Here is a 13,354-nt window from a genome sequence, read left to right as displayed (position 1 = left end):
TTTTGTGAATCTTGAAAAAAGAATGCTGTCACAGGGGTGAAGTTAGGGAAATAACCAGGAGTCATGGTGATGACGTGCAGCCTGTATAATTAGTTGTCATTACTGACATTCTACGCAGGTGCAGTACAACATCCCAGAGTACCGTGCCGATTTCAGGGCTGACTGCATATTGCCAATTGCCAAACATTAGTATTCCAGTGTAAAGGCCAAAACTTCTCTGTGAATACCGTCAGAACTGGGTCATGAACAGAAGGTGCGTGACAGCTTAACATGCAGAACAATGAAAGCCATTTCCTCTGTCTCATACGGAGCAGAAATACTGAGAGTGAAGGTTATGTGTATAGTGTGAGCAGAATGACAAATGACAAACCTTAGCAATATACTTCTTTGGTGGCATTAGTGAGGCAGTTCTGCCTTGGAAACAGTGAAAAGAGGTGATCAGCTGGGTTTTGTGCTGCACTGGTTTTGCTAAATGTACGAATTTAATAGGAATTCAAGTGATTAAGTCCAACGTTTCATTTTGTAGAGGAAATTCTCTTGCTCAGCAGCATCCTAATAACATCTACTATTTGGTATTTTCTATTCTGTTTGGAATAAAGAGGTTTTAACCTGACATCTTCAAGCTGTATGTCTCTATTCCAGCTCCAGGAATTATTGCTGTAGCTGTGTGCTCAGCAGACATATAAATGCTGCAGATGGATTTATGGCATTTCAGAAAACATTATGGAATAAGCTGGACTAGCCAAAGTCCCGTTAAACCTGCTGGAGAAGAATGGAAGGGAACTCCTGGATAGCATCGTTCCAGCTCCCTTCCGAATCGGAAGGTAGTGCCGAGACCTTCTTTATACGGAGAAAATGGAAGATGGAAGCCAGAGAAGGGAAGTATCTGGAACTGCAAAGGGGAACAGAATTAACTGAGTATTAGCTGAGTATCAGTGAGCTACACAGGCTCTCTGTGGTGCCCTGCTTTTGCTCCACGTTAGTCAGCCAGGGTAACATAAGAATCAGCCCCTTTATAAGCCTTTATTAATTCTTCCTCTATCTTTTTTGGATGTGACAGAACATTTCTGGAGACAAACACCGTGAGCATAGGTGTGGCATTATAACACGCTCTGCTTCGTTCATCTGTACCCCTTTTCCCTGCCAAGCCTCTCATGGTTCGTTGACTTTTATTTAAAGTTGGAAAAAAAAAAAAAAAAGGAAAATGGAAAATAAAAATCAGGTCACTCAGATTGGTCTGCAGATTCAGGTCATATTCAGTGACAAGTTTAAATGGAAAAAATATGGGTGAATCAGTAAAATGAGGAGTATTTTTCCTATTCCTTCAACATGAAACCTCACTGTTCTTTTGTTTCAAAAATATTGGAAAGATGTCTTGAGTCCAAAATAACTAAACAGAGACTAAACAGAGAAGAATATAATCCAGAAGCAAACCAAACACAGTCTTTTCACAAGTAAAAATGTTCTATCAACCCCCAACCAGCCTTTTGATTTGGAGTGATCAAAAAGATTTTTAAATTGTTTTGAGTAAAATACAGAACCAGAAGGCAATTATTTGCAATTCTATCTAAAACTAACAACTGAAGATTTGTTTTTAATATGGTAGTGTTATTCAAATTCTCATTGTGACTTTTCTTCCCATATTCATTTTTTTTGGCACACGAAGCAAACAGGTGTGAGCCAGTGCAAGGTGGCCCACAGGCCATAACCAGCAAATAACTAATTGGCATCTGTGTTGCAACAGGGCAAAGATCCAGCCGAATTATGACGAGGCACCGTGCCATCCTAATAGACTTGCATTATCATGGATGCCAAGATTCCATAAATTTGCATTATTCACATTTAGTTAGGGCAGGATTCCCAGCTGGGAAATTCCACATGGTTGTCCATCTCTATCATATATAATTATGATGGAAAAAGATCTCTGTGACTAATCCAGCATCCTGCAACAGTTTTCAGCAAGAACTTAAATATCCTTAATAATTATTTAAAAATGCTCCCACTCATCTACATCAATAAATCATCTGAAAGTGTATTTTTGTTGTCTTTGTACAAAATGAATAAAAAATTTATAAAATCAAACTTCTGGTTGAAGATGTATGAGCCTTTTCAGCTTACTAAAAAGGGAGAAAGAATTGTTTTTTCTGCAGCAGCAGTAGGGCTCCTGGCTATGTAATCGTGAAAAAAAAACAAACCCCAAAACTTTGAAGTTGCTTTTGTGAAAAATGAATGCAGAAACTGGTAACTTACACCCTCAGGAAATAATTTGCAAAGACGAAAATGCTGAGAGGGTGTGAATTATCGAGACGAGACACAAGATGATGATGATGATATATGCTGATTACTCCTTGAGGTAGTGAATCTCTGTAGGTTTGTTTTTTCTACTGAGAAGACAGTGAGCTACGTCTTAATCTGCTCCATCAAAAAGTGGGCCGTAGCACTTGATGGCACAGCTGGTAGTTCCGCAGCTTGGCGCTCCTGCAGAGGGCTGGGGACTGCCCAGAGATGTTCCAGTGGCCCGAGCGCTGTGGGGAATGGGGCTCAGCTCCCACCAAGTTGCGTCGGAGGAGCCGGTGGGCCTCTTCAAGCAAATAAGTGTGTTGTCTTCCCAAATGCTACCTACTCCTGGTGGCACCACAGGAGAGGTCCTGTGCTCTCCTTATGTTTTCAGGGACAACGAAGAGTTTATTGACATGGGAAGCCAGCTGCTGGACACCAGAGCTAGTCCCAGATCGTGGTGATTGGAGCAGAAACACTGCCCTCACCCTCAGGAGCCCCCATGGCATCGTGCATCCTCAGTTTACACCTCTTGAGTTCACACCTTTTGCCACCACAGCGAGGCAGCCCTGTTCCTCCTTCTCCTCCACCTCTCCTGGCATGGAAGCAGAGCTTCTGCAGCCCGGAGGCATCGCTTGCCTAGGCAGCCCTACGGGGAGCCGGGCTGCAGTGCTCTGGGTCCCCTCCCGGCTTATTCCTGCTTCCCGTGAGTGTTCTGAGGGGTGGCGGCGCAGGCGGCCCCCAGAGCCCCTCAGCACCGCCCGCTCTTTCCCGCCTCGCACCTCCCGCTCGCCCCTCGTGACCAGTCTCGCGCGCTACCCGCCTTCCCTCCCGCAAGTCTCGCGCCTCTTCCCCGCCGCGAGGCCGGCGCTCTCGCGATAGGCGCCTGGCGGGCGGGGGGGGGGGGGGGCGGTGCCGCGGCAGGCGGTACGCCCGCGCTCCCTGACAGGCGGGCGGGCGGCGGGAGCGGCGGCGGCGGGCGGGCATGTCCGTCCGCCCCGCGCCCAGGTGGTGGCGGCGACGGTGGCGGCGGCGCCGCTCCGGCTCTCCGTGACTCCCGCCGCGCCATGGCCGGCTCCGCGCAGCGGGGGCCTGAGCCGTGCAGCAGCCGCCGCTGAGGAGAAGCCGCCGCGATGAGGAAGGGCCGCTCCCGGGGGGACAAAGCGGCGGCGCCGCCGCCGCGGAGGGAGCCCGGGCGGACGGTGGTCGCCAGCGCGGCGGAGCGGAGAGCCACCCTGCTGGGGGGCGGCGGCAGGAAGGAGCCGGAGGACGCCCGGGCCGCGGGGGCGCCTTGCCGGGAGGCGCTGGAGAGGGTAAAGCCGGGGCGCGGGGCCGGGGGGGGGCCCTGCTGGGCCGGTGGCGGCCGTTGGCATGGCGACGCGAGCCCCGCGTGGCGGAGGGCCGGGACCGGGGCGGGGACGGTGCCTCCCTCCGCGCCCGGCCGGGCTGCGGCTGCCGCAGTCGTGAGGCAAAGGCGCGCCTGGCCCGGGCGGGGGCTCCGGCGGGGGCAGCGCGGCCGGGGGGCGAGGGTCGGGAGCGGCGCCGTGCGGTGCTCGGTGGGAGGGGTCGGCCCGGGGGGCGGCTGCGCCCACGGCCGCTGTTGAGAGCGCGTCCCCCGAGCATCCCCTCGCGTCCGCAGGTAGGTGCCCCCAGAAGAGGAGAGAACAGGTTTGCTGGCCAGGAGCGGGCCCGGGGCGCCGGTGTTCTGCCGGCATGGCGGTGGGTGAGTGGCGGGGGATCGTCGTGGTGCCACGAGTCCTGCGTGCGCGCCGGTGAAGAAGCGAGGGGGGTTGCGGTGAAATCTAGCGTGTGTTATATGGTGGCTGGTATTAGTAATTACAGAATGCTTCTTGCTAGTAACCTCCTGTAGGTCACTCCTAATTGTGACGTTAATTGTGATGCATTTTCTAGCATTTTTTACCTGTTACTTCGTAGTGCCACAAGTGGTTTATTTAGGAAATGTGCCTTTGCAGACGTTTGAAAACACATAGGCTGTTAAAAGCGGGAGCACCTAAGTTCAATGTGCCCCCATCTCTGTCTTTCACCCCCTCCCCCCTCCCCGAAAAAGAATCTACTGATTGCTACTTAGGGTCACAGGGATGAGAGGCCCAAGAGATCTTAAACTTTCTTTTGGTGTGTTTTGATACTCCTAGTTTTACAAGAGAGAAAAATGGGGGATGAGACTTGGCAGTTTAAAAATGTAGATGGCGACTAATGCTTTTTTTTTCTTTTCTTTCTTTTTCTTTTTTTTTAAGAGAAGGAGAAAGTATCACAAGTGCAAAGACTTCCAGGATGCAGTAATTCATTGCTTTGTTTTGCCATTTTTAGGAGCAAAGTGAAAAACTAGGGTCTTTGACTCCTCTTGTCAAAACTGTGTCTTCAGTTTACATCATTGTTGCAGATGCACAGGCTTACTCTATTTTTTTATATTTTCTCAGATTTTTCTGGATAAGCTGCGTTATATTGCCTTCAGTTATGCCTTCAGGAGCTTTTTATTTTGGCTTTGACTAGTAGCTATCTCTTGAATGTAGATTTCTTAGACTGGGCTCTGGAAGAAGAAAGCTCTATTTTTTAATTTTTTATTTTGTTCTCTAGTGCCTTGTTAAGCCAGGTGGTTAAGAGGTGCTGCTGCTTTTGATGCTTATCACTTACTGGAGCAATTAAAGAACACTAATATCCTTATTCAGGAAAAAAAGATGTAAATGGAGAAGAGGTGACTTAATTTCTTCCAAGCTATCCATTAAAATAGTGGTTGGTTGAGCTATCGAATGCAATACCAAGGTGTTTGTTGTTTTGGCGTATTGTATATGACATTGACACAGAAATTAGAGGAAATTATTTCCATTCTAAGTAGTTGTGCAAATCATGCATACAGAATGCGCTAAGTACCATATAATGTATTGAACACTCAGAAAGCTTCTCCAGAACACAATTAACATTGAAAAACAGGAAAGGCTGCAAATTCAGAAATGGCAGTTTTTGAGATGCACAAGGCCTTTTAATGGGGGATACTGCCACTTTGTTTTTAGCTTGGGTGCTTTGACTATGACCTGATGTGACTTGTAGGAACAGGTCTTTACGTGCTGGCAAGTATTCAGTGTGATGGTGTCTTTGAGGAGTTTTGCAGCTAAAGTTAAGAAAGCTTCTAATCAACCAGTGTGAGATGCCCCCCAAACTTCAACGGAGAACCTCTCTTCCCCTCTCCCCTTTTGTCTTCCATTTGAAGTGATGGAAGTTTTGTAAATGTGGTAAACAACTGGAAATAAATAGGTATGTTGGACAAATTTAATATACAGGACAAATAAGTCTACTCCCCGTGTTCCTGGCTTTAATATCAATAATTCAGTGTTTCTTTAAATGTCAGGAGTTGGTAGGGAGGATGTGGTGGAAAGGACCTTCTGAGATGCAAAAGACAGTGTGATATTCCGTTTCCACTGATGCAGCTTGTAGCCTGACACATTTCATTTGGGGCCACTTCTGATTTGAGTAGCCCTGTTGTTTCCAAGCCTGTAGCACACCCTCAGCTGTACCACTGCAACAGTGTGCACAGTTGCAGGTAACCATTCTGAATTAAATTCAGATTTCACAGTTTGTTTGCCATACATTTGCACAAGTTTGTGGTTGGGGGAGACCAAGCTACCCTGATACTGGAAAAAGCACTTATCAAACAGCGACTGTAGTAGTTAATCACTGTACTAACCTTTAGGCCTTTGAAAATCTGGTCCTTTAATATGCGGTGCTTATAGTTCTGACATGTACATATGATTAATGTGTTCACTTTTTAATGAGTTACGTAAGAATATAAAAATGGCTGTACTTGGTCACATTAAAGATTCTTCTAGCCCAGCATCCTGCCTCTCTGAGCTGCCAAAAGCAGATGCTTGGAGAAGAGTATAGTGTATACTGAGGAAATACCTCTCCCAGCCTCCAGTAATTTGTGGCTCGCAGGTTTCCGAACTAGAGGTGGTAGTTGTTTTTAGTGCCCCCAGTGGGTTTTTTCTTCTATGAATGTGTCCAATCAGTATTTAGAGCCATGTATGCTTGTAGCATCCACAACATCCTGTGGCTGAGTGTTGTAAGGCTTAAATGCATTTTGTGTGGAATAACCACTTCTTTTTGTTTTTGAACTTTCTGCCTGCTTGTTTCGTGCCTTCTTTGTTAATCCTCGTATTGGAGGAGGCGGTGAAAAAGAAAATCCATGTTCTTCTGTGTGGTTTATGGCTTGATTGCTTTTTTTTTTGTTTATCATCCCTTGCTTGTGACTTCTCCAGAGGCGATTTAGAAAGAAGTGACTCCAATCCTTTTTATTGGCCTTGCTGTTTTCTTTGCACCTTTTGCAGGCAAGTCTGTTCCTGATTGGAGGTAGTGATGCATGGATCAGAGGAACAGGGTTGGGGAACAATAACCAGGACTGGCTAAGGTATTTTGGCATATGACACCCTATAAACTCATATGGCATATTAGGTTTTATTCTTTAATCTTCTACCTGCATTTTCTTGTCAGTCTTTAAGCACTGAGTTGGCACTTCTGTGCCAGCTTTGCCTATTATAACTTCACAATCAGTCTTTTAAGTGGTAATAGCTAGTTCACAATTTGTCATCGTGTATATACATTTAGGATTTTTTTTTTTTACACTACGCATCACTTTACATTTATCTGCATTTACTCTTATCTGCTATTTCACAGCCCACTTAAACAGTATCATTAAGGCCTTCTTCAGATCTCTGGCCATCGCTTTGGCAACCTTGAATAACTTTAAGCATTGTCAGCAAACTGTCACGTAAGTGTTAAGCTTCTTTGCTAGATTTTGCTTTAAAATGTTGAAGGTATTGATCCCAGAACAGATCCTTGTGGGACTCCACTGGTGATCCTTCTTTTTTGGGAAAAAGGCCAATTGTTCCAACCTCTTATTTCCTATATGTTAATCAGTCATTAATTCATAGCTAAAATTGTCCTTCTTATCCCGTGACAGTTTAGTTTCCCTGAGAGAGGGCTTTTTGTCAAACACGGCCCACTTGGATTTCTGTAAAGTATGAGCTTAATCACTGTATGTTTGCTGACTGCGTTGAAGGAGAAAAATAGAAAGTTGAGATGGAAGTTACTGTTGCTTAGGAGTGACAGTCATCCTCACCCAGAGGCATATTGTAAGCATTAGGTTGTTTCCATATCATGCTTACATAATTAGTTTGAGACATTGTGATATTTATTGTGAAAGATCCCACAGGGATCATAGCCAGTGTTTGTCAGAGGTGCTTCTGTTAGCATGTTCTACTTCAGGTAGAAGTCAAAGGTCAAAATTCTCATATAAAGGACTCTTCAGTGTCTAGAAGATATGACTTTAGGGGGTTGTGGTGGGAAGCATACAAGACCAGGGTCGGTACGTAGTGGGTAGATAGCAAACAGCAGCTGACTATTTCCTCTAGTATTAAGCTAGGAGTCAGGCTTAAAAAGAGAATCTTTATGGAAAAGGTAATACATGTATATTTTTTTTCTTTGCCAAAGGATGCAATGGATGCAAAATGCATTTAGAGTTGAAGTACTGGAAGAGGGATCTAGTGAAGATTATTCAATAGGCAGACTGCATCCACCTGAGGAAAACAGCGGAAATTAACTACCATCTAGGAGAAGATTAGAAGAGGGGAAATGCATGATGCTTCCCTTTAGTTTTCTGTAAGGAATTTCTTTGCCTCTTGTGTAGTTTTTTTTTTCTGTGAGGAGTGGGTGTTAGCAAGTCCCTAACAAATCTTAATCCTGTCTTCCACTGAAAGCGGAGGCAGAATACACAGATACGATGAAACCTGAAGCATTGTGGAAGGTCTAGAGGATGGAGGTCGAGGGTCAAAAGAGTAAAAATAGAGGACACTGAACACTGAGTATTGCTGAACAGTGTTCTCTGCTCTAAAGGCAACCAGGGACCTAGTGGGTGCTGTCTAGTGGTGCCTTGCTTGGCAATGTGACAGGATGAGGGAACAGGAACAGACCCTGTGCTTGTCAGCATTTTACCCTCACTCCTGTCGAAATTCCCTCTCCTCTTGCTATGGATGGCCAGGGCCAGGGGAGGATTTATGTGTAGGTTCCACGACTTTGTGATTTTGTAGGATAATAAAGAGATGAAGGGGACACCAGTAGCAGAATCTCAACAAAGCCATTCAGTGGGCTGGTAGAGGGACTGCAAGTTGTAGAGATGAGATTTTGGGTTATATGGACCTTTTGTCTTGTATAAAGTTCAACGTGGCTGCTGCTGCTGAAGAGCTGGACTGAGATGTTGCTAATCCTGGAGGCTCCCATGCTGCATGTATGTTTGTTGTATGGGAAATATTCAGCTGATGCCAACAGGCAAGCTGCATAGAGACAGATGAAAATGTTCCTTAGTTCAGTTTAGTTTTCTGTTGGGGGAGCCCTTTCTATAGGACAGTCAGTGCAATAGACTATCTCCAGCTATAAATTCTGGTGTGCCTGAAGAAGGGGGATCTTGTGTGTTCCCCAGAAAGTCCATTTTGTCATTTCTGCATTGGATAGAAACTGTTTCCTGAGCTTTGAACAAGGTAACTGGCTTACAATCAAATCATTTAACTATTACAGTCATTTGGAACTGTAGTGCTGCAAACTTTCTGAAAGTAGCAAAAGACTTTCTCTCCGCTTGTCTTTGAAACTTTGTAGATCTTTATGTCCCAAAACCAAAATGGATTACTGTGGTTATCCAGGATGATTTCCTCACATGTGCAGGCTGTGGAGGTTTCCTGAAAGATAAATTAAAACATCTCTCTTAGAAATTGATCTTATCTTAGCCTTAGATCATGGTGTGTCTGTCACCTCTTCTGGAAAGCTCTGCCAATGTTTAATTATTCCTGCAGTTAGGAAACTAAACCACATTTTATTTCAAGGCTTGTTTTGTCTAATGTCCAACTTTCAGCTGTGGAATACGCCTATGCTAGCACAGGCAGTAAAAAGTGTCTACTATCTGATAGTTTTCCACGTATGAGTATTGGAAATATAAAAGCTAGCTTCAGTTGGGACTGAAGACACTGAGTTATTTTACTGATAGTACTTTTTGCTTTCCCCCTGGATTGTTCTTGTGCACCAAAAATAGGTAGTATTCTGGAAGAAGCCTGGAATAGTGTGATCACAGACAAGGTTTCTTCTCCACTACTGTTTGATACTTGTCTTTTCATGATTTCGAGGATAGCATTACCACAGTTGGGTGTGTCGTATGAGAGAGTTTTGTAACATTATGCCTGTGTGGATATTTCTACTCCCTCTATTCAAGACATCCTGCAAAGTGGTCCAAGATTACTTATAAACATTAGGTTAGAAAGCTTATCCCCCCTTTCATGTTGTGTTTATATTTTGATTTTTTTTTAAGGAATGGCAAAGGATCTTTCCCAGTGACTCCTCACCCTGTTTGTTTTTTTGGAAAGCAGTCGGTGACCGGCAGAAACTGGCCAAACCCCAGAGTGCTAGTCAGATCTGTTTTGCCTCCACAGCTGCAAAGAAGCTGTTAGGATGCTTTCCTTGCTATGTGGCAAGCCTGGAAATTGAAGAGATCTTTCTTTTTTCCTAATCGGAGCTTCTGTGCTTCAAATATAACAAGCATTTACTCTTTTATTTATTTTCTCTCTAGGTGCCATCAGTGCTATTAAAGGCAGTACCTCTCTTGTGATGAGCCCTGTATGTAGACTGCTTAACAGTTTGGTGTTCTTTGGTTATTTCTACTGTGAGTCTTCCCTTTTGTTTGATAGGTGAAGAAGCAAGCCTTTGGAGTCCAGATGACACTTTGCTTCTGAGCTTTCTCTACACCTCTGTCTCCCAGGCTACTGCTCAGAGCACTGTTGCAGCTCCTGTTCTGCTCCCCCAGCCCTATGATTAACAGCTCGCAATACTCAAAGCTGTTTCTTCTATCTTCATATCAAAACCTACAAGGTGGGATAAAACTTAATCTGAAGATGGAAGTTTATTTCCAAAATTCAAGGAAATAAATGGAATCAAATGGAGGTATTGCTAGCAATGCAGATTGCATTTGCAGTGAAGCGTAGTTTTTACTATTCACATTCAGATTCCATAAAAGCAAGTATAGATTAAACATGGCCAAATACGTTCTGTAAGTATCATTGCCTCTCCTTGCAGAAGGAGGGATGGAGTGCTGCTGAATTCTAGAAGGTCAGGCACCATCTCTTTATATAAATATCTCTAGCTACCTGTTTTGGGATATTGCTGCCATTTAGGGCTGATTTTAGAGCAATTCTGTCCTGTGCCTGTTTCATTAAGGGAGCTAAAGAAAGTCTTAAGGAGGATATTGGCAAAAACTCCTAAATTATGAGCGGTGGATGTGACTTACCATTAAAAACTCAGTTACTGTTTGTAGACCTCAGACTTCCTTTTCCTATCTCCCTTTTTTGTTGCTGTCTAGATGTTTTTCTCATTACAGGGAGAGAGTGAAAAATAAGTGTGTGTGTTTTTTTGTTTTTTTTTTTTTTTTTAAATAAGTAGGTGCCAAGTTCTAGCCTGTAAAGCTTCTAAGATGGTGAATCAGAATCCAGAGTGTGTGGTTGGCTGGCAGGCATTCTTACTCGACCTCAGAGTTTAATTTCTTAAGTTTATCCCCTTCTCTGTGGAGAAATAAAGGTGGTAAAGAGGCCAGAGCATAGCTGTGGAAGAAGGAGCTGTTCCCTATGACATGTATGGTTCTGTCTCTGTTTTCTTCTCTGTCCTTTTCCTGAGGAGGCAAATAAAGAAGCCAGAAAGAACAAACTTCTCAATGTCCTGTAGGTATGTCTTGCTGCCCTGCACAAGCTGATTCTTCTTGATGCCAGAGCTACTCCAGCTTGACTTCTCCTTAGCCATAGTTTTGCCTTTCTGAATTTTGATTGGGCAGCAATGGCAACTGCTGGCAACCTGGTGTTCTGAGTTCACATGTATCTTCATACTAATGTTGAGAATTATGGGGCAGGGGAAAAGTAACTGGAGAAGAGAGTCATCTAAAAGCAGGCAAAGGGGAATAGAGTCAAGTGGTCAATTCTGCAGCGTGCTTGTTAGATAATGACAGAGTTGAGCCAAAAGATTCATCTAGAAGCAGACAAAAGGGACATAGAGTCAAGTGACCAATTCTGCCACGGGCTTGTTAGATAATAGCAAAATAGAGCCAAGGGGCATATGGCTCCTCTCTGGCCTGATATAATAAAAACATCCCCTCCCTCAAAGTTGAATATTAATGGACAAACCTAATTTGTTCAAATTGATTTGTGTAAATCAATAAGGAGGTAGGCACGGCATCAGCAGCTTAGATGATTCAGCTTGCCCGTGTGAGATTTCAGTTTCCTGTCACAAGTGAAGAGTAGGAGCAAATATTATGTGCTAGCCACATAAATTTCATATCTTGCATATTAGAATAGCTAAGCAGGCCGTGGAGAGATTATGAATATGTAGGTGTTCACATTGCTGATGATTTGCATCTGAGTTCAGCAGTGCACTGTATTGCTTTTCCAAAAGGAGAACAGAAGTGAAGGAATCAAGAGAAGAGTCTGGATTTGTTGAGGGATTGCTTGTCTTTATAATCATAGTCAATTATTAGCTTGAAGGGAAAAGCTGCTGCTGCTAAGTATTTGTTACAGAGCACTTGAGGATAACACTGGGTGCTGTCCAAGGCCAGGATTAGGCATCTACAGAACACTCAGAATGACACTGGATATATTCATGACTGCATGCTTCTGGAAACCAAGCAATATCTGTGCATTGTGTTGGAGCAATGGGTCTGTATTATGGACTTTACACCTGGAAGTTGGCTTTCTTCTTGAGCAAGCTCATATGCCTTCTTGCAGCACAAAGAGTGTGCATGTTGTCCTGCCTGTCAAGGTAGCTCTTAGAGCCTCCAGAAGAGGCAATTCTTTATTTTTATCTGATAGGTTATTTTTATTGCCTAAGCTGCCTGTTGTGCTCCATAAGCCAACATAGCTTTGGTGCTTTTAACAAATGCAGTGGATTACTATAGATACAATAATAGGCATTTATTTGAAATAAAAGGTTTTTTTACTTTTATTAATTTTTATTCATGGAACCGGAGTAGCTGGAGCTAAGGAAGCAGTGAAGACCACCATGTTAGTGAATTGTTTGAGACTAAAACAAAACACTTTGTCACCCACCAAGACCTTGTTCCTCAAGAACCACGTTAGCTAAGGAGACAGGTCATATAGATTCTTAATAATGTAATTTCCACATCAAATAATGATGTGCTGTGGTTAGTATCTTTTTGTAGTGATGTAGTGCTACTTGAAGCCTGGTGAAAATGCTGCTTTTTGGTGGAAGAAGCTGAGTCCATGGACACTCAAAAATCTTCTACCTTTTTGCAAGGAAATAGAAAAATCGTTTCAGGTGAGGAAAATGTACTAATCTTTTTGATGTCTTGATAGATGTCACTCTTGGCCATAGGAAGTTGATGCTCTGCGATATTCTCATTGTAGTAGAAAGATCTGAAGGCCTTGTTTGGTTTTTAATGAAGTGGATCTGTGGTTACCTTTAAAACCTTCTTTAAAAAATTTTTTCTTTCTTTAAGCTGTGTTTTTTGTAATAGCCTATTATGTAACTTACAGCTTAGGTCCCATGAACCCTGAAACTAGTAATCTGTCAAAAATTGTTTTCAAATGTTCTGTTATAAACACACATCACAGTGCAGTGAGGGAAGAGGGCTCAAGACTGAAGACCCAGCAATAATAAAAAAAGTTTAGCTGTTTAGCTTGTCAGTTTTTTTGCTATTTGGAATTGCTCTGGTGTTAATGGAGGTCCATTATTTACATGGAAAATAGGATGACGCTCTATTTCTTTGCAGGAAAAAAACTCGCCATTGCTATTAGAACTGCATTGTAAACATTTTCACTTTTTGTTACATTTATAGTAAACAATTTAACAATAAAGTACTTCCTAAAACCTTTTAGTTGGTCTGGATTTTCATGAATGTAAAAGCAAGACAGTGCTTTAAAACATTCCATGTACCTGTTTAAATTTCCAGAAGCAGATGGCACTGTTAAGGCTGGACTATGGGGAGTTTAAGAATTTTTGAAACGTAATTTCTGATTCAGTTGCAGTC

At 43.6% G+C, this 13,354-nt stretch overlaps 2 protein-coding genes across 9 annotated transcripts in view; one reads left to right on the top strand and one right to left on the bottom strand.

Moving 5' to 3' along the window:
* PRDX1 (peroxiredoxin 1) overlaps window positions 1–13,354 on the bottom strand; it is a 262,541-nt gene that overhangs the window by 133,273 nt on the left and 115,914 nt on the right. The window lies entirely within an intron of this gene.
* Window positions 3,258–13,354, top strand: part of MAST2 (microtubule associated serine/threonine kinase 2) — a 199,587-nt gene continuing 189,490 nt past the window's right edge. For 4 of the 8 annotated variants that reach the window (XM_075097736.1, XM_075097734.1, XM_075097737.1 and 1 more), the window contains exons 1-2: window positions 3,258–3,590; window positions 3,917–4,000. In XM_075097736.1, coding sequence (XP_074953837.1) covers window positions 3,411–3,590; window positions 3,917–4,000 — 264 coding nt within the window. In that variant the 5' untranslated portion in view covers window positions 3,258–3,410. Of the gene's footprint in view, window positions 3,591–3,813; window positions 4,001–13,354 lie in introns of those variants that run through there. The other 4 variants (XM_075097735.1, XM_075097743.1, XM_075097738.1 and 1 more) reach the window with 4 other exon arrangements.

This window comes from Phalacrocorax aristotelis, chromosome 6 (assembly GCF_949628215.1).
Source record: "Phalacrocorax aristotelis chromosome 6, bGulAri2.1, whole genome shotgun sequence".
Lineage (NCBI taxonomy): Eukaryota > Metazoa > Chordata > Aves > Suliformes > Phalacrocoracidae > Phalacrocorax > Phalacrocorax aristotelis.
The sequence above is the reverse complement of the archived record's forward strand: the minus strand, read 5'-3'. Positions and strand labels throughout refer to the sequence as shown.